Source organism: Callionymus lyra, chromosome 5 (genome assembly GCF_982586985.1).
Source record: "Callionymus lyra chromosome 5, fCalLyr1.hap1.1, whole genome shotgun sequence".
Taxonomy (NCBI): Eukaryota; Metazoa; Chordata; class Actinopteri; order Syngnathiformes; family Callionymidae; genus Callionymus; species Callionymus lyra.
The window spans coordinates 12,466,447-12,488,184 of record NC_141822.1 but is presented as its reverse complement, the minus strand read 5'-3'; the positions used below and the strand labels follow the sequence as shown (position 1 = coordinate 12,488,184).

The window sequence follows — 21,738 nt, the reverse complement described above, 5'->3', positions numbered from 1 at the left end:
ATTTTTAAGTGCTTTTTACTTGTTTATTTGATATTGTTTTTACCTTTGTGTGTTTTAACTATGCTTTCTTTTATGTCACTGTACAGCACTTGAAACGACTGTTGTTGTTTTTAAAGCGCTTTATAAATAAAGTTGAGTTGAGTTGAGTGCTCACGTCATTTTGAATTCAACACAATGACAAACACCATCAATGGAGGACTAGTTAGTAAGTAAGAAAGTAATTTATATTTGTAGAATGCTTTTCCAGACCAGGGTCACAAAGCGCTTAAACAATCAAAACAATACTCAATAAAGTATATACTTAAAAGGTCAAGACAAAACCGAGTCAAACACAGGAGTCTACAAGAATCAAGAAAAAGCCTGCACAAATAAAAATGTCTTAAGATGTTTCTTAAAGGAGTCAGTAGATCATCAAACACAGAGGGAGAGGAAGATTGTTCCAAAGCTTAGGAGCAACAGTCTGGACGGATTTCTCTCCTCTGGTGCAGAACCGTGTTCAGGACCATCAGTAGATTCTGATCCACAGACCTCAGAGCCCGAGTTGGGGTGTAAGGCTGGATCAGATCATTGATGGAAATAGGAGTCTGACCATGAATAGATCTGAAAGTAAGAACCAGAATTTTTAAATGGACCCTGAAAGAACCTGGCAGCCAGTGAAGATTTTTAAGGATCAGAGAAATGTGAGTTCTTCTACTAGAGCGGGTCAGAATCCTAGCTGCAGAGTTCTGTGTCCCTTTTAATTAATGGTTTCTCCCTCCAACACCCTCCGGGCGTGTTCATTGGCCATCGGACACAAAAAGTTCTGCACCTCATCACTGTCACAACTTTGGGACCAACATATCATTCTCCTATTTTAACAGTTTTTCTTAAAATGGCAGGTTGTTTTTTTTGTGTAGGAAGTCACGAAGATACTCTTCAGTATTTTCAATCTTTTATGAATCAGTGTCGGGCAGTTGATGTCACCTTTTTAGTGCCAGTCTGGCTCACTTGTAACCAGAGCGGGGAAAGTACTCAAGAAAGTATCAGCTTCAATGTATCGTGCTGGTGGAAACACAACACAAGAGTAGGGCTAAGAGGAGCCGGTGGAAAAGGGCCAGAAGGTTGATCCTTTCTTTCTCTCCAACATGTCCTGGGTCTGACCTGAGGCCTCCTCCCAGTTTCACACCTCTGAGGATGACCTTCACCATCTACCAACTTCTCCAAAAATGAACTTCTCGGGTGAAGGAGCAAAGAGGCGGAGCTCGGACAGGGACACGCTGGTCTGAGTTCAGGCGTCATCCAAGTGTTTTTTCCTCTGACACACAAACTTGTGGCGTCAGTACATAAAAGAGTAAGTGCGACCACACGATACATGAAGGAGCTCATGAATAATAAAAGTGAGATGAATCCTGCATCTGCCAGTCGCCAAGTCTTGTTCCGAGCACTCCTGAAAAAAAAAAGTTGGTTATATAAACACATTCCGGCACGCAAGTCCCAAAAAGCCACAGCTGGCCCAGACTTGCGTAAGAGGCGGGCGGCTCCGACTGCGAGCACCAGCCGGGTCTGGAAATCCTCCGCCGGTCCCGTCCGGTGTCGCGGTGGACGGATTAGCATAAGTGCAGGATTGAGGTTGTCCCAGATTGGGAATGAAAAGAGAGACTTCAGCCCCGAGTGATGTCCCAAATCTCTGGGGAAAGTTTCAGTGGGCGAGCCGGGGTCAGGAGTGGGGCGGCGATATGATCCACTTTTCAGATTTCAACGTTAATATCCGTCTGTTCCACGACTCTGGAGGCAGATGACGCCGAGGTGCTCGGATCAGACGTGAAGCTGCGACCGTGAAGAGACAAAAAACATGAAACAAAAATGAACCTCAGAGCTGAACAAAGAAGAACACAACTGAGGTAGGAGATGAAGAATTGGAGCTTAGGAGCAACAGCCTGGAAGGATTTCTCTCCTCTGGTCCTGAACCGTGTTCAGGAACCATCAGTAGATTCGGATCCACAGACCTCAGAGCCCGAGCTGGGGTGTAAGGCTGGATCAGATCACTGATGGGAGGTCTGACCATGAATAGATCTGAAAGTAAGAACCAGAATTTTAAAGTTGATCCTGAAAGAAACTGGCAGCCAGTGAAGAGATTTAAGGATCCGAGAAATGTGAGTTCTTCTACTGGAGCGGGTCAGAATTCTCGCTGCAGAGTTTTGGATTAATTTTGGATTATAAACTCTTGAGGTGTTTTCCCAGATGTTCCCTACGTGGCCTCCTCTAGTGTGACCGAGCCTCCTAAACTGGCTTTTTGTCTGTGAGGAGTAGGAGTGGTTCTACTTTGAGTCTCTCCTGGATGACTGAGCTCTAGGAAGGAGTCAAGACTAGGAAAAGTAATTTGAACCACTGGTATCCACGATCTTATTGTTTGGGGTCACTACCCTAGACTTTACTTCATCCTCTGATATATGAGTCTCCAGTTAAGTTATTTTACTCTCAAAATGTTGAAAAATGTCATAAAAAGAAGCAAAATAGAATAACACAATAATCACTTTTAGGAAAAAAATACTTTTTGTTTATTATTCTGTTAGTTTGTTTTAGTTGGCATGAATGAAAAGGATAATCAAATATCAGAAAGAATTTAAAAAAAATCGGTATAAATGTGTTTTAAATAAAATCCTAGAATATAAAATAAAACTTTGTAAAAAAAAAGGGCCACAAAATGTTGATGAAATAAAACCGAAATAAGGTGGAATACAACTTTAAAATATATAACTATATCAACTTTATAACGTAAATATCTGAACAGAATTCCTGTAACAGAAAGAATGAGTTTGTTTTTCATCAAAGACAATCAGTTGTTATTGCAACTAAAGTTGTAGACATTGATAATCTCTGCTTCTTATCTAAAGTTAAACACTGGCATCTTTATAGGTCAACATATCAACATGAACGTTTGTCTACTTTAATAGGAACCAACCGTCAAAAGCCATGACGGGCCACAAAGCCAAATTAAGGTCAACAAAATATTGACACTGACAAAACTATTGTTTTTATAGTCGTAAAGAAAAAGTTGGAACTGTCAGAGTTCAAGCTTGTGTGAGTCTGTGTGAGTCTGTGTGAGTCACTGCAGCTTCTCTCTGCCAACATGTGTGAAATGTTCTCGGCACAACGCACCGGAAAACACTTTTCCAGAACATTCCGTCTCTTCTCCGCCTGCAGACCAGCCGAGCTGCGACCAGAGGCCTCGACAGAAGCTGCTCACGGCGGGGGGTCTCCCTCCAGAACCGGCCCACACTGATTAGCGGCGCTAATGCACTTACCCGGGTAAGTGGCGTGCGGCGCCGGCCCGTGTCATTGAGAGAGGCCCGGATTTGTCGGGTCTCAAGTGTCCCCGGGGCGGGTCACGGGCAGCTCCTGGTGAAGAAAAAAAAAGGCAGCTGGTGTCGCGGTCGCAGATGTTGGTGCGTGCGGTGACGTTTCTGCTGACTCAGGGTTTTTGTTTCGTGATCCGGTCTCTGCTGCCACAGGAGCGGAAAACAAACCAACACGACTCACATGTCTGCAATTACATGATAACAAAGTATTCACAAACTTTGAAATGTGTTTTCTAATTCATCGTAGTGATGATGGTGAGCACATGTTCACCTTCATCTATTTCCATCTTCCACACGACTCATGTTCAGGAATTACAGGCTTGTTTTTACAGAGGAAAGAAGGAAAAGATCAGAGTCTTGAACTCTACTCTACAGTAGACGCATATGGAAGTATATTAGTGCCATGATTGAAGGGTTGAATTTACATTATGTTTTACATTTTTAAGATATTTTGTGGGAAAGATGTCAATATTCTCTGAAAGATGTTGGTTTATAGCTTCATAAATGTGGCATCGTTCACAATGTCTTATGGGTAACATTCATTTATTGTCTACCGCTTCAATCCTTACCGGGGTCGTGGGGAGCCTGTCCCAGTATCATAGGGTGAGAGGCAGGGGACACCCTGGACAGGATGCCAGTCTGTCTCAGGACACACAAAGACACACAACCATTCACACACACACTCTCATACCTATGGACAATTTCCCCAAAGTTCTCAATCAACCTCTGTATGTTTTTGGACTGTGGGAGGAAACTTGAGTGCCCGGAGTAAACCCACGCAACATGGGGCGAAGATACAAACTCCACACAGAAAGGTTGGCTCGGAATACATTCAAAAAGTTACGATTTATTGTGGGATAGTAGTCCATGTTCTCTGGAAGAGAATCAACTTGGGTTGATTATTGATTTACAGCATCATAGACCTGTCATCTTTGAACACGACATATGCGTGTCATAGATAAAATATAACGTTATATCTTTTAAATGTACATTTTAATTCAGATTTAATAACATTTTCTGAGCTCGTACACATCCTCTAAAGTGATCCGTGACGGTCGATGATCGGAACCCACGGAAAGTATTGATTTATCGCCTCAAAACTTGACATTTTAATTAATCTGAAATTTTAATATTCTAAATGAATCGAACTGGATAAAAATCAAAATTTGTTTTAAACCATCAACAAATCAATAAAAATGAATAATAACAAAAACAACAAACGAAAACAAACAAACCTTTATATTATATAATATTTGTTTTTATAAGGAATTTATCGTTGAGTTTGGCGAGAACATTGGAGTGCGGATCACGACTGGAGAATCCTCAGATCATCACCACTGTTGTGTTCAAATGTTTTGTTATGCAAGACCCGCCTTACGTTGCTTCTGATTGGTTAATAGTGTGCGGGTCAGAAGGCTCTGACCTTTGCACTCGTCACAGAGGTAGAAGTGTGAGAAGTCATCAGCGAGAGAAGACGAGGTCGGTTGCAGGGGATTGAAGAATCAAACAAACGGATGAATAAAACAGGGTTTAGAAAAGGACCCGAGGGCAGGTGGGACACATGTGGGGGGGGGGGGGGGTCTGACTCTGATGATGTCACTCACAGGTCCAGGACCAGGGAGTCGCTGATGAAACTTCAGGACCTGCGTCGACGTGGCTCAGACCTTCAGGGACGTCTTGAAAGCCCTCCTTAGATTCTGGATCTGACGAGTCAAAACTGTGACACAGTCAGACGCGTCGGTCAGACACTCGGCACATTAGGGATCCGGACCCCCGGGCAGATGTGGGACCAGATCCGTGGTCTGACCGGGAGCACGAACAGAGCCGCGTCACACTCGCCCGCAGACGAGCTGCTGAGCTGATCTCGCCTGACAAACCAGGCTCGGGCGAGTTTACGAGTCTAGTTGGGTCTATTCTGGTCCTGCTGTCTGAGCCTCGGGGGGGTGATGGGGGGGTGATGGGGGGGTGATGGGGGGGAGGGATCCGGGCCGGCCCTCTTTCTTGACAGTGTGAAGACAAAACTACATTCCAGTGAAAGTTTGTTTCAATATCTTGTTGGATTTTTGAAGTGAGAGAACGATGAACTTTTACGTCTTTTATGATTGACTTCATGAACAGAAGTTAAAGTATTTGTGAAGAGTGAAGAGTAAATACACAAGTGTGTGTGTGTTTGAGAACCATTAGGTGTGTTTGAAAACCATCAGGTGTGTGTTTGAGAGCCATTAGGTGTGTTTGAAAACCATCAGGTGTTTGTTTGAGAACCATCAGGTGTGTATGTTTGAGAATCATCAGGTGTGTGTTTGAAAACCATTAGGTGTGTATGTTTGAGAATCATCAGGTGTGTGTTTGAGAACCATTAGGTGTGTGTTTGAGAATCATCAGTTGTGTATGTTTGAGAATCATCAGGTGTGTATGTTTGAGAATCATCAGGTGTGTGTGTGTGTGTGTGTTTGAGAATCATTAGTGTGTGTGTTTGAGAATCATTAGTGTGTGTGTGTTTGAGAATCATTAGTGTGTGTGTTTGAGAATCATTAGTGTGTGTGTGTGTGTGTGTGTTTGAGAATCATCAGGTGTGTGTGTGTGTGTGTGTTTGAGAATCATCAGGTGTGTGTGTGTGTGTGTTTGAGAATCATCAGGTGTGTGTGTGTGTTTGAGAATCATTAGTGTGTGTGTGTTTGAGAATCATTAGTGTGTGTGTGTTTGAGAATCATCAGGTGTGTGTGTGTTTGAGAATCATCAGGTGTGTGTGTGTGTGTGTGTTTGAGAATCATCAGGTGTGTGTGTGTGTGTGTGTTTGAGAATCATCAGGTGTGTGTGTGTGTGTGTTTGAGAATCATCAGGTGTGTGTGTTTGAGAATCATCAGGTGTGTGTGTGTGTGTTTGAGAATCATCAGGTGTGTGTTTGAGAATCATCAGGTGTGTGTGTGTGTGTTTGAGAATCATCAGGTGTGTGTGTGTGTGTTTGAGAATCATCAGGTGTGTGTGTGTGTGTTTGAGAATCATCAGGTGTGTGTGTGTGTTTGAGAATCGTCAGGTGTGTGTGTGTGTTTGAGAATCATCAGGTGTGTGTGTGTGTGTGTGTGTGTTTGAGAATCATCAGGTGTGTGTGTTTGAGAATCATCATGTGTGTGTGTGTGTTTGAGAATAATCAGGTGTGTGTGTTTGAGAATCATCAGGTGTGTGTGTGTGTGTGTTTGAGAATCATCAGGTGTGTGTTTGAGAATCATCAGGTGTGTGTTTGAGAATCATCAGGTGTGTGTTTGAGAATCATCAGGTGTGTGTGTTTGAGAATCATCAGGTGTGTGTGTGTGTGTGTGTTTGAGAATCATCAGGTGTGTGTGTGTGTGTGTTTGAGAATCATCAGGTGTGTGTGTGTGTGTGTGTGTTTGAGAATCATCAGGTGTGTGTGTGTGTTTGAGAATCATCAGGTGTGTGTGTGTGTGTGTGTGTGTTTGAGAATCATCAGGTGTGTGTGTGTGTTTGAGAATCATCAGGTGTGTGTTTGAGAATCATCAGGTGTGTGTGTGTGTGTGTGTTTGAGAATCATCAGGTGTGTGTGTGTGTTTGAGAATCATCAGGTGTGTGTTTGAGAATCATCAGGTGTGTGTGTGTGTGTGTGTTTGAGAATCATCAGGTGTGTGTGTGTGTGTGTGTTTGAGAATCATCAGGTGTGTGTGTGTGTGTGTTTGAGAATCATCAGGTGTGTGTGTGTGTGTGTGTTTGAGAATCATCAGGTGTGTGTGTGTGTTTGAGAGTCATCAGGTGTGTGTGTGTGTTTGAGAATCATCAGGTGTGTGTGTGTGTGTTTGAGAATCATCAGGTGTGTGTGTGTGTGTGTTTGAGAATCATCAGGTGTGTGTGTTTGAGAATCATCATGTGTGTGTGTTTGAGAATCATCAGGTGTGTGTGTGTGTGTGTTTGAGAGTCATCAGGTGTGTGTTTGAGAGTCATCAGGTGTGTGTTATTACAGAACTTCAACATCTTCTGGTTTTGAACCGACAACTCAAGCATCAAATCAATCAAAGATCCTAAAAGCTTCACGAAGGATAAACTCAAGGTTGTTTCATTTCTGTCGCTGAACATCTAACCAGGTGTTCGTTGATCCTATTTCCTCCCAATCCAACACTCAATCCATGTCTGGAGGCATCGAACGAGTCAGAATGACTCAGGATTCTATTTGTGTTGAGCCTGGATGACTCACTCAGGTTGTTGTTGAGCAGGACGTGTTACGATGGAACTCTCTGCTCGTTCCTGATGTCACCTGAGCTTTTATTCTGTTTGTTCGCGACAAGAAGTCGATTTGATTCGATCTCGAGTCCTAAACTCATTTGCTGAACTGAAGATACGACCGAGCCGGCGGCGGTGCGTTCAAGGTCGTGTTCGTCAACGGTTGGTGTGTGTTCTGTTGGTCTTGGATCTGAAGTGTCACGGTGCGTTCAAGGTCGTGTTCGTCAACGTTTGGTGTGTGTTCTGTTGGTCTTGGATCTGTAGTGTCACGGTGCGTTCAAGGTCGTGTTCGTCAACGTTTGGTGTGTGTTCTGTTGGTCTTGGATCTGTAGTGTCACGGTGCGTTCAAGGTCGTGTTCGTCAACGGTTGGTGTGTGTTCTGTTGGTCTTGGATCTGTAGTGTCACGGTGCGTTCAAGGTCGTGTTCGTCAACGTTTGGTGTGTGTTCTGTTGGTCTTGGATCTGTAGTGTCACGGTGCGTTCAAGGTCGTGTTCGTCAACGTTTGGTGTGTGTTCTGTTGGTCTTGGATCTGTAGTGTCACGGTGCGTTCAAGGTCGTGTTCGTCAACGTTTGGTGTGTGTTCTGTTGGTCTTGGATCTGAAGTGTCACGGTGCGTTCAAGGTCGTGTTCGTCAACGGTTGGTGTGTGTTCTGTTGGTCTTGGATCTGAAGTGTCACGGTGCGTTCAAGGTCGTGTTCTTTAACAGTTGGTGTGTGTTCTGTTGGTCTTGGATCTGAAGTGTCACGGTGCGTTCAAGGTTGTGTTCGTCAACGTTTGGTGTGTGTTCTGTTGGTCTTGGATCTCTAGTGTCACGGTGCGTTCAAGGTTGTGTTCGTCAACGTTTGGTGTGTGTTCTGTTGGTCTTGGATCTGTAGTGTCACGGTGCGTTCAAGGTCGTGTTCGTCAACGGTTGGTGTGTGTTCTGTTGGTCTTGGATCTGTAGTGTCACGGTGCGTTCAAGGTCGTGTTCGTCAACGTTTGGTGTGTGTTCTGTTGGTCTTGGATCTGAAGTGTCACGGTGCGTTCAAGGTCGTGTTCGTCAACGTTTGGTGTGTGTTCTGTTGGTCTTGGATCTGTAGTGTCACGGTGCGTTCAAGGTCGTGTTCGTCAACGTTTGGTGTGTGTTCTGTTGGTCTTGGATCTGTAGTGTCACGGTGCGTTCAAGGTCGTGTTCGTCAACGGTTGGTGTGTGTTCTGTTGGTCTTGGATCTGTAGTGTCACGGTGCGTTCAAGGTCGTGTTCGTCAACGTTTGGTGTGTGTTCTGTTGGTCTTGGATCTGTAGTTTCACGGTGCGTTCAAGGTTGTGTTCGTCAACGGTTGGTGTGTGTTCTGTTGGTCTTGGATCTGTAGTGTCACGGTGCGTTCAAGGTTGTGTTCGTCAACGGTTGGTGTGTGTTCTGTTGGTCTTGGATCTGTAGTGTCACGGTGCGTTCAAGGTCGTGTTCGTCAACGTTTGGTGTGTGTTCTGTTGGTCTTGGATCTGTAGTGTCACGGTGCGTTCAAGGTCGTGTTCTTTAACAGTTGGTGTGTGTTCTGTTGGTCTTGGATCTGTAGTGTCAGGGTGCGTTCAAGGTCGTGTTCGTCAACGTTTGGTGTGTGTTCTGTTGGTCTTGGATCTGTAGTGTCACGGTGCGTTCAAGGTCGTGTTCGTCAACGTTTGGTGTGTGTTCTGTTGGTCTTGGATCTGTAGTGTCACGGTGCGTTCAAGGTCGTGTTCGTCAACGTTTGGTGTGTGTTCTGTTGGTCTTGGATCTGTAGTGTCACGGTGCGTTCAAGGTCGTGTTCGTCAACGTTTGGTGTGTGTTCTGTTGGTCTTGGATCTGTAGTGTCACGGTGCGTTCAAGGTCGTGTTCGTCAACGTTTGGTGTGTGTTCTGTTGGTCTTGGATCTGTAGTGTCACGGTGCGTTCAAGGACCCCAGATGAAGAAAACTAGTCACTGCAGTCGAGTCACCGACACAAACATACGTTTTCGACTTGTCGCACCTTCAAAGGCTCAGAAGAAGAAAGTAGAAGAAAGTTCTGGTCACTGATCATAATCTGTGACCAGAGCTCAGGATTGACTCCAGATTATGATGAGTTCAAATCGGTACACGACCCTTGACCCAGGCCTGACCTGGTGTCTTCCTATCTGACCTCTGCACCTGCGAGGCTCTATAAATATGACAGCAGCTCGGTCTGTTGCAGACTTGAGGGGGATTACAATGCTCACACGTTTTAAATCTCATAATCTGGACATTTTCAGACTATAATCCAGCAGGAATGAGGGTAGTTTGATGAATGTGTTTCCTAAAGTTGCTGACGGGCTGCAGACATGAGCCTTTTTTAGAGCCAGGACACCAATCTCAATCTGAACTAGTCTGAACTAGTCTAATCTGAATGAGTCTTTTCATCTGAGTGACTCATTAAATATAAATTAATCCTTTAATCTTAACGAGTCTTTTGATCTGAAAATGATTTTAAATATGAAGTATTTTTATATTAACCACTATTTTATTGTGAACAAATCAGAAGTCTTTACATTCAGAATGAGTCTTTAAATATCATGAGTTTTATATTCTTAACATGTTTTTTTTAAATCTGAATGACTCTTTTTGTCTGAATGACTCATCAAATCTAAATGAATCCTTTAATCGGAACAAGTATTTTTAACTTTCACAACTCTTTTATTCTGAACGAGTCTTTACAACTGGATGGGTCTTTTCATCCGAACGAGTCCTAAAATATGAACAGGTTTTATAATCTTAACAAATCCTTAAATATGAAGGAGTCATATGATCCGAACTAATCTTTAAATATAAACAATTATTTAAATACTGTATGAAAAAGTCTTTAAATTCTGAATGAGTCTTGAAATATGAACGAATGTTTAAATCTGAATGAGTTTTTTATTCTAGTACTAAAATATTAACGAGCCTCTTAATCTGAACAAGTCTTTTCATCTGAGATCAACTTCTTCTTCTGACTCTGTGACTCGTTTGTGTTTTTTTCTTTCACCGGTTCAATGACATCATTACAAAAACACTTCATTCAGGGAGAACATTTGTGATGTGTTCAAGCAAGAGAGAGAGAGAAGAAGAAACCTTCACGCTCTCCTGCAGGTTCATCTCCACGAAGTCTGGATGAGACTCTGGATCCAGAAGTTCTCCTGAAACTGTTGTGTTTGACCAGTTATGTGAGGTCAGTTATTTCAGTGTTTCTTTCATCAAACATTCATTCGTCAACATGAGCAGAAACTACTGAGCGAGTCTTTGTCGACTCACTCAACAGAACCGTTATTTTTAACTGTGTGGCATGATGGACGCACAGAAGCACACAACACACACAAGTGCACAACACACAAGTGTACAACACACAAGTGTACAACACACAAGTGCACACAACACACACAAGTGCATAACACACAAGTGTACAACACACATGAGCACACAACACACACAAGTCACACAAGTGTACAACACACAAGTGTACAACACACACAAGTGCACAACACACAAGTGTACAACACACAGAAGCACACAACACACACAAGTGCACAACACACAAGTGTACAACACACATGAGCACACAACACACACAAGTGCATAACACACAGAAGCACACAACACACAGAAGTGCACAACACACAGAAGCACACAACACACAAGTGCACAACACACAAGTGTACAACACACAGAAGCACACAACACACAGAAGTGCACAACACACAGAAGCACACAACACACAGAAGTGCACAACACACAGAAGCACACAACACACACAAGTGCACAACACACAAGTGCACAACACACAGAAGCACACAACACACACAAGTGCACAACACACAGAAGCACACAACACACACAAGTGCACAACACACAAGTGTAAAACACACAAGTGTACAACACACAGAAGCACACAACACACACAAGTGCACATAGGTGTACAACACACAAGTGTACAACACACAAGCACACAATACACACAAGTGTACAACACCCATGAGCACACAACACACAGAAGCACACAACACACATGAGCACACAACACACAGAAGCACACAACACACACAAGTGCACATAGGTGTACAACACACAAGTGTACAAAACACGAGCACACAATACACACAAGTGTACAACACCCATGAGCACACAACACACAGAAGCACACAACAAACTTGAGCACACAACACACATGAGCACACAACACACATAAGTGTACAACACAAATGAGCACACAACACACACAAGTGCACAACAAACTCGGGCACACAACACACACAAAACACACTAGCGCTCGACACACACACAAGTGCATGCACACACACAAGCTCACAACACACACAAGTGTACAACACAAATGAGCACACAACACACACAAGTGTACAACACAAATGAGCACACAACACACACAAGTGCACAACAAACTCGAGCATACAACACACACAAAACACACTAGCGCTCGACACACACACAAGTGCATGCACACACACAAGCTCACAACACGCAAAAGCTCACAACACACACAAGCACACAACACAACGGCTGTTGTGCACTTGTGTGTGTTCATGTTCACTTGAGGAAGAATGTCAGTGAGGAGTCACATGACTGGCAGGTGTGAATGGAGTGACAGTTTGAACTGTTGCGTAATCAAACAATCACTTCTAAGAACGACCAGTCAGCAGTAAATCAGTACTTTTGACCCGACAGAACCAGAACCTGCTGGAACATGTGTTTAAGATTATACTTTAGATTTTTTCATAAAACGATCAAAACATCTTTAGAAAACCATGTTTTATTTAAATTCAACTGTTTAAAGTTAATATTGAAATATTTTATACATTTTAATTATTATAAATTTATAATTAAAGCACAAATAAATGCGTTTCACTGCATCTGTGAAGATTTAAAATAATACAATAAATATAATTAAATACATGTAAAAATACTGCAATATTTCTCAATATTCACTGTGAAATCTCATTAAAAAATGTAGAATTTATAATCTTATTATTTTGTTTAATATTGTTTTATTTATTCTTTGTTTACAGTTTGACTGAAATCTTAATTTCTCAAATAAGTTTCCCCAGAGTTTTTTCTATCCATCTCTGTTTTTAGAAAATAAATAGTTTAAAATGTAATTTCATATATTTGATTATTTATATTAAATCATTGGATCAATCATTTTCTGTTTATAAATTTTATTGTATCAATTATTGTTCATATATTTAAACTTAAAAATGAAAAATATTTTTTCTGGATTGTGTATAATTTCTGGAACGTCGTAAAGTAAATAAATTAATTAACGAAAATTAAATTGTTTCATAAAATGAATTAATTTTCTTTACAGTGCAGTTTTTTCAAAGTTAATTACTTTAAAAAAAAATCCAGAAATTCAACACAATCCAGACAAATTGAATTGAATTTTAAATGTTTTAAATGTATCATTAATATGACAACAACGTAGATTAAATTCAAATTATTATTCAACCATTTATTAACAATATAATAATAAAAATATTGAATTACTTTGCGCTTTATTTATTTAAAAATAAAATAAAATATATAAATATATATAAAATACTGTGTAGTATTAGTAAACAGTGTCATAATTATAATTATGATTTAAAATCATATTTAAAACCTGTATCTGGTCCTGACCTCCCTGAGCCTCTGGAGCTCTGGTCTCGGGTGATCATGTGGTCACAGAGGAAGTTGCAGCTCCGCGGGAGTCCAGAGGGTTTAAGTCAAATCTGCGTGTCCCCTCTCTGACTCGCTAAGCCCCCCCCACCCCTGCTGGATCATCTGTGGTCTCGCACTCGGCCTGAATCCATTAATTGCGACATGAGATACGGGCCGGTCTGCGGCTCTGGCCGTGACCCAAGTCACAGAATGTTCTTGAACAAAATCCAGCAGCGCTGAGAGGATTTATCTGGGCCGCGCTCACATGTCCCGTTTCCACGCCGACCGGGATCCTTCCCACTGCTGTTTGTTATGTTGCTACGGTTCACGAGACGCCTCGCCCGCCTCAGACCCGCCTCAGACCCGCCTCGCCCGCCTCGCCCGGCAGGAAAACCCCGCAGCAGGAATCCGAGGGTTCTAATCTGGTCCCCTCAGTAACCAGAGTGAAGCTAACCATGCTAGCTGTTAGCATCCCACAATCTCCAGAGGGAACTTCCCTCCTGACCCGGAGAACTCTTCACTCCGGTACAAACCTGCAGTTTCCTCCTCTAAGCTGTGGTCGGGTCAAGGGGGCAGCAGCTAGAGTGCAGAGGTCAACAGACATCCAGAGGGAGTCATCGTTCAACAGATGTTGAGGAACACGATCAGATCCTCAGCAGGAAGACTGAACCAAATGCAACAGATCCAACATTTAAATAGTGATTCTTGACAAAAGGACAAAAATGCTGAATAAAAGAGCCAAAAATGACCAATAAATAAAAGATGTAGAAAAATATATTAAAAAAAAGTTCACAAAATGAAGACTAAAAAGTAGATCAACATTAATCATCATGAAGAGAATAATCAAGAGCAGCTACGTTAGCTGGAAGCTAACATCATGAAGCTAACTTCATGAAGCTAAAAATCAGGAGCAGCTACGTTAGCTGGAAGCTAAAATCATCAAGCTAACATCAAGCCGCTAACATCATCCAGTTATTATCATGCAGCTATTATCATGCAGATAAAATCAAGCAGCTAACATCATGCAGCTATTATCATGGCGCTTACATCAAGCAGCTAACATCATGCAGCTTACATCATGAAGTTAGCATCATGAAGCTAACATCAAGCAGCTAACATCATGCAGCTATTATCATGAAGCTAACACCATGAAGCTAATATCAAGCAGCTATTATCATGAAGCTAACATCAAGCAGCTAACATCATGGAGCGAACATCAAGCAGCTAACATCATGAAGCTAACATCATGAAGCTAACATCAAGCAGCTAACATCAGGGAGCTAACATCAAGCTGCTAACATCATGCAGCTAACATCATGAAGCTAACATCATGAAGCTAACATCAACCAGCTAATATCATGAAGCTATCATCAAGCATCTAACGTCAAGCAGCTATTATCATGAAGCTTACATCAAGCAGCTAACATCATGAAGCTAACATCAAGCAGCTAACATCAGGAAGCTAACATCAAGCAGCTAACATCATGCAGCTAACATCATGAAGCTAACATCAACCTGCTATTATCATGAAGCTAACATCAAGCAGCTAACATCATGAAGCTAACATCACTCAGCTTTCGTGACATACTAGTGACTCAAAGCCTCTTGTCTTCTTCTGACCTCATGTCACCTCAAGTCACACCTCAAACATCTGCCCTCCCGGCGTTGAACCTGCGACCTCTGGTGAACTGTGAGGTTGGACAGTCAATCCAAGAGTGTTTTCATGGACTTGTTGGCTGTTGACTCTGAAAGAGTCTTTTGTGCGGAGCCAGAGCAGAACTGATGCAGAACTGATGATGGGTCACATGAGAAGATCCTCCGTGATCGGTCCACTTACTGGGACCTTCAGGTAGATCCTTGAGGTGTCACCTGTGGAACCTTGACGTCTCTCCTCTACTGTAGTCACACCTTTATGGTCAGACTCCAACAATCTTCTCCAAACATCTGACCTCGTTTACAAACTTCTGCACATGTTCTCCTGACAGACTTTCTCATCTTTTATTCCCTTCATCTCCGACTCTTCTGACTTCCTTCTGACATAACGCTTCACCTCGCCTGCACTCTCTTCTTCACCTCCCTCAAGATCTTACTTATTTTTTACTTGAAAACGTGTTTCAGCTTCAAAGATTTAAATTGAATATATAATGTTTATTACCAGATTAATGTTGTATATATGGCGTTTATTACCAGATTAATGTTGTATATATGGCGTTTATTACAAGATTAATGTTGTATATATGGCGTTTATTACCAGATTAATGTTGTATATATGGCGTTTATTACAAGATTAATGTTGTATATATGACGTTTATTATCAGATTTATGTTGTATATATAACATTTATTACACGATTAATGTTGTATATATAACATTTATTACCAGATAAATGTTGTATATATGACATTTATTACAAGATTAATGCCATATATATGATGATATTACAAGATTAATGTCGTTTGTATGACGTTTATTATAAGATTAATGTCATATATATGACGTTTATTATAAGATTAATGATGTATTACATAAGTCGTATATTTTTTAAGGGCAACTAATGTTGTGAGAGTGTTCAGCATCAGTGCTTTGATTGGTCGAGTATCGAGGTTTGTCACCGAGCATTATCAATCCCGTAAATCTCCACCTCCAAGAGACTTGTTATATAAACAAAGCAGGGCGTGATTACAGTTGGCTGGAGGAGGAGTGAAGCCATTATCACGTCATAATAGACTCCGCTCTCGTAACCTCTCCTTTGCTGAGATGAGTGGGGGGGAGAACTTTATAATTATAACTACAAAAACATGGATTAGTAGATTCAAGTTGTATATTTTACGTTTCGTTTCAGTCTTAATGACTAGAGTCGTAAATAGTTTAAACTCTTTCAACGAAGTAAGCGGCGTTGAGCGACTTGTGAAGTTATGCTCTGGGATCAGTTTTACAAATCAGTCAATCCTTGTTGTTCTGGTGAGTTAACATACATGTCATGAGTAAACAGACGGTAACAAGAACACGCAACATGGCAACATATCAACTTGGAGAAGACGGACGGGAGAGTCACCAGGAATGTACCGAACGTGGAAGAAAGACGTTCTGGGATCTGTTGCCGAGGCTCCTTCATTCCTGCAGGCTGATGATCTGAGATCAGTTGTGTCTACAAGGACAGGGTTCTGAGAAAGAAGTGAAGGAGAAACTGTTACAAAGAAAAGAACAGAAGAAACTTTCTTTTCACGGTCGACACTCTATCAACAATGTTTTTACGACGGCCCTGTGGAACCACGAGTCCACTCTGGTGTGACCGAGATAAACTCTCACCACCATGAGTTCAAACCCGCCCGGAGCCAAGATCACGACCAACGACAACAACAACACGTGAGCGAAAAAAAAAAGAACCTCCACCACGATTGTGTTCCACGGATTTCAAGATAAACCCTGTTTTTGTTTCTTAAACTTCAAGTTACAAAGTGGATTCTAAACAATCTCGCAGCAAAACATCAACAGTAGTTTTCCCTCCAGAGAAACACGGTCACACACTCTGAGCAAGTTCAAGGTTCAACCATCAAGACAAAACAAAGACATGAAAGAGTCTTAGTTGTTTTATTTGTGTAAATCAAAATTTCAATTTGTGTCTGAAGTTACTTGAAGTTACTACCGTAAACAATGGACTTTACATTATTTAGACTTTCATTTTTGGTCCACTTTTTAGATCTTTGCAGACAGATGACTCACAGACACACACACACACACACGCGCACACATACATACACAACAGCAGTAAAGGCCATTGTGGAGAGGTTTGCTGCCCCCTACTGGACAAGACTGGCGGACAATTGAATTGTTAGCCTTGCCTCCTAAAACCATCAAAAATACTGACGTTAACGTTTAATTATGAATTAAACAAGAATCTTTCACGAGTTAATAACTTGTTTTTATCGTAATGAAGGTCAGTTTATGACATGGACGTGTCTGTAAAGCTCTAGCACGACTTGAAATATCTTAACTCTGTGGTACAAAGTCCAAAACCTCAGGAATCTTAACGGTTTTAAGGCCAATAAAAGTCTTACCTCAAGGATTAACTTTGTATCCTATTAAATACCGATTGCATCATTTACTTACGTCGTACTTTGCACTGTTAAAAGTTTTCCAAAACGTTCCATTTTTGACAAAAAAGTGAGACATAATAAAAAGGAAAATGATCGCCGCTGGTTTCTGCGTCATTTCCGGATAATATTTTGGCGCCATTTAGGTGCAAAATAGCGTATACACATTTTAAATGTAATATTTTAAAAAATATATTTATAAACCATTAAAATGAAGTCTCGGATATGTAAGCAAAATATAAGAAAGCAGAAAAACATTTACTTGTAATTTCTAAAATCTAAGAAATAATAAGTATAACTTAAAGTCATCTTACCTTCTTGAAAGTATAAAAAGTAATTGTACATTTTAAATTCAAGCTGGTGAGTATGTAATGTATTAAACAAATGACGTCTATTTCTTTCATTGAGATGCCATTAACAACAACAACAACAATAACCAAAACAACATAGAATTACATTTTATTCTCAGTTTTACTCAACATTTGAAGTATAAATATCTTTTTAATATACAACATTTATGACATCCATAGAGCCTTCTTGGAGCGAAAATACAAAAAAATCCAAACACTTTATTGCACATTGTTCTAAAAGACAAACCATCAGAAGCGAGTTCATCTAATACGACGGAGGAGAACGAAGACCCGACAGACGGACGAACGGACGACAAGAACCGGTGGTGAAACCTCACACCACGTCTACGGCCACCAAGATTTTGGCAAATGAACAATATACAAAATATACATCCGTGAAAGTTTGTAAACAAATATTTCATGTGCTTCGAGGACTTTAGCGAGAGAGAAAAACAAAAAAAAGTCTTAAGGGGGAGGATTTAGCGTCAACTGTGTGAGCGATAAGGTGCATTTGTTCATTTACATCAAACGGTAGTTTAAAATCTACAGAAAAGTACGAGCCACAGCAACGTCCCGACGCCGATAATCAGCCGATAAAACAAGTTGAAAGCAAAGTGCCGAGGTCACCAAACATCCTTTAAAAAAACAAAAAAAAAAACAGTGCCGTTGGTCTCGACTTTTTTTTTTCCAACCCTCCGAGATCACCAGCGAAAGCTCGTCCGACAATCATTTGTGTAGAAACCGTCACAGTCTTTTTTTTTTTAAACGGTGCTACATGTTCATTTCAAGTTTTCTTAACAACACCCTCGAGGACACGGAAAACATATCGTACAATCAGAGTCCCAACATTCCCTCACTCGTGTCGCCATATTTACACCACAAGTTGCACAAAAATAAACCAGAAGGAATGTGATCAACACCAAGTCGTTCTGGACTAAGGCCCCGTCGCTGACCTTCACGCTGCTGTGAGCCTGAATCTCTATTTGTGCGGTTCGACTGCATTTACATCCCAAACTCACTTCACAGTTTGGCACTGACGACGGCGGCGTTCCCGCCACCCTGCTTCCCAACTGATTGCACAGAGCGTTGGTTGAAAACAGAAAACATTCACGTTGATGAACATTCACACAGACGTGTAACAGTTGCCGGTCCTTCAACTAAAAGATATGAAGAAGTTCACGCAGACGTTCTCGCGGCTACTTCTTGTTGCTCCGCGGCGACTCCTTCTGCGGTCTGACCCGGCCACAGTCTTTATCGGGACTCTCTTTGGCGCCGGGCGCCTTCGTAGGCTCCTTTTTCAGAGTTTTCCACGGGGCCTCGGTTTCCCTTTTCTTCTCGACTCTTTGCTCCGCCGCGTCCGGGAAGCTGGACACGGAGATTTCCGGAGTTCTGCCAGGGTCCGGTTTGGGAGCTTCCTTGATTCCTCTGACCGGCCCGGTGCTCGGGTCTTTCCGCACCACGGGTTTTGAGTTGGTGGCTGGTGGAGAAGCTGCTGCGATAGGCGACGTCACGTCTTTCGTTTTGACTTCCTGGTGGTCTTTGAGGACGGACGTCTGCTTTTTCGGGGACGGTTCTTTGTGTCTGATGAGGGGAACTGTGGACGGTTTCTGACTCGAAGCGGTTTTCACAGGCTTTGAGGATTGTTGCTTCTCCAGAGTCACGTCTGCCGTCGTGCCGTCTTTGCCTACAGGAGGATCCTGAGGTTTCCTCTTAACATCAGGGGGCGCCGTGCTGGTGGTCCTGACGGTGCTCTTGTCAGTCTTTGCCAGGGTCACCTGTGGAGTCTTTGTCTTGGTGTCCTTCACGTCTGGTTTCTTAACGCTCTCAGAAAGCCTGGCGACTGCAGACTCCAGTGGCTCCTTCCTCTTTGGTGACATTACTTTTCTGTTGCCCTCAGCTTCACCTGCTGCCTTCATCCCAGAGGACACCTCCATGTTCTGCTCAACTTTTTGGTTTGGAACCTCCAGGTCTGACCCACGCGGAAGCTTGACGGGGGATCCATCGGACCAGCTCAACCCCTCTGATCGTGACCGGCTGGTTCTGAGCTCGGGCACGGACCCAGACGTGGATGTGGTGATGGAGACCAGGGGTTCCGTCACGGAGCAGATGTTGAGGAGGTGCTGCTTCGCCAGGTCTGGAATGGAGTTCTTGGTCGGGCTGTGGACGCTCTGTGGGTCGACGCTGATCAGGGTTTTCGCCCGGACCCGGTGCAGCTCCGAGTCCTCATCCTCGTTGCTGACCTCACGGATGGATGGAGCGATCCCACAGAAGTGGGTGTTGTGACGAGGACCACGATGTTCCAGGACCAGCGCGGAGCCGGACTTCACCCTGCTGTCCTTGACTGGGAGCAAGGTGTCCACCCTGGCTGGTTCCTTCACATCCGCCGTCTTCTCAACACTTCTCAGATCAGGCGTATGTTCTCTCGTGGAGACACAGGACGTCAAAGGTTCTGCACTCAGTGGACTCTTCGGCTTGTCCGTGGTCTTGAGGTGCGACGAGGACTTGAGTCTCTCGGGGGGACCCTGCAGCCAAACCGATGGACTCGGGGACACGGCTTCGCCCGATTTTCCGGCCAGTTTGGACAAGCATGTGTCCGTCTTGGAGACTCTCGGGCCGGAGATCAGGGCGATGTCCAGAGTTCCCTCCAGAGGTTTGAGGGAAGAGACTTGTCGACTTTCGAGTTTGTATTCCGACGAGGTCTTGCGGAGCGGGATCTCCCCCGAAGAGATGAGCTGGAGCTTCTCCACGGCGCTCTCTCCTCTGCCGGAGTAGAGCTTCGGCGCCAAACCTTCGGGGGCGGAGTGAACTCCACCCAGGCCGCCCTTCAGATGCTCGTCCAGCTGGAGGCTCTTGGAGCGCGTGGAGCCGAAGTGGATGTTGTCATGGACGCCGGGCGACAGGCGGCACACACAGTCGTCCCTCTCCTCGAACGACAGCCTCTTCCTTGTGAACTCCATATTCGGTGCTTTGAAGTCCAGCCGGTCCGGTTTCAAGCTCACGTCTTTGGAGGACCGCTGGAGAGCGTCGCCGCCTCCGGACGACTCGTCTGGAACGCGAGCGCCCAGTTTTTTGTACAGAACGTCCTTGAGGGTGATACCTGCCGACTCGCCGCATTTGTCTTCCCCGCCGTCGAAGTCCACTTCCTGCTTCGGCTCCGACCACTCCGGTCTCTTCACCACCATCTTGGACTTGAGCTTCTCCTTGTCCAGATCCTCGAGAGACTCCTGGCGGCCCACCTTACGCCCGGCGGGCCTCTTCAGACACCCTTGCTCCACGGGTCGGACTCGTGTCACGGCGAGCTGCTCACAGGCCGTTTCTTCCACGCCGCCGCCCAGAAGTTCCTCGTCCGGGACCTCCTCCTGCGTCACCTCCAGACTGTGCTTCCGGGGACAGAGGTGCTTCTTGTCTCCGGAGTAGGACGGAGCCAGCTTCTCCTCGGACTGGACTCTCTTCAGGAGGGGCGAGCGAGGCGGCTCGGCGCTCTTAGGGCGAACGATGTGGCGCACGATGGTGGGCGGGGAGTGGATCTTGGCGGGGAAGGAAGGCGTGGTTTTGGAGATGGACACGGGGTGACCGGTGAGGAGTGGGGAGGGGGGCCGCTGAGGGGAGGTGGGCTGGGGCGTGGGCGATGGCGTGCGAGCCAGCGGCGAGAGAGGGATGCTCCCGGCCGACTTGCGGCGACCCTGACGCAACCTCTGACCCGGCAGCTTGGGGCCGAGCCCGTGCAGAGTGCTGGGCCTGATGTGACCCGAGCCGGCGGGGGAGTTGGGGGCCGTGGAGTTGGGCGAGCTGCTCTGGGACGAGTTTCCAGCTGAAACACATAGACGGCAGTTAGACACACGAGTGAGAGACAGAAGGAGAGAGAGAGAGAGACAGAAGGAGAGAGAGAGAGAGACAGAAGGAGAGAGACAGAGACAAAATAACACAGAGAGAGGAAGGGAAAGAGACAGGAAGACAAAGGGAGACAAGTGAGAGACAGAGGGAGAGGGAAGGAGAGATGGAGACAGAGAGAAAGACAGAAAGAGGGAGACAGAGGTGAAATTAAGAGAGAGAGGAAGAAAGAGAGAGA

At 43.9% G+C, this 21,738-nt stretch overlaps 1 protein-coding gene across 5 annotated transcripts in view; it reads right to left on the bottom strand.

The window, feature by feature from the left end:
- Positions 1-17,761: 17,761 nt before the first annotated feature.
- The window catches only part of mast4 (microtubule associated serine/threonine kinase family member 4), a 68,858-nt gene continuing 64,881 nt past the window's right edge, over positions 17,762-21,738 (bottom strand). For all 5 annotated transcript variants that reach the window (XM_087790990.1, XM_087790991.1, XM_087790992.1 and 2 more), the window contains one exon: positions 17,762-21,480. In XM_087790990.1, the coding sequence (XP_087647116.1) occupies positions 18,866-21,480 (2,615 nt within the window). In that variant the 3' untranslated portion in view covers positions 17,762-18,865. The remainder of the gene's footprint in view (positions 21,481-21,738) is intronic.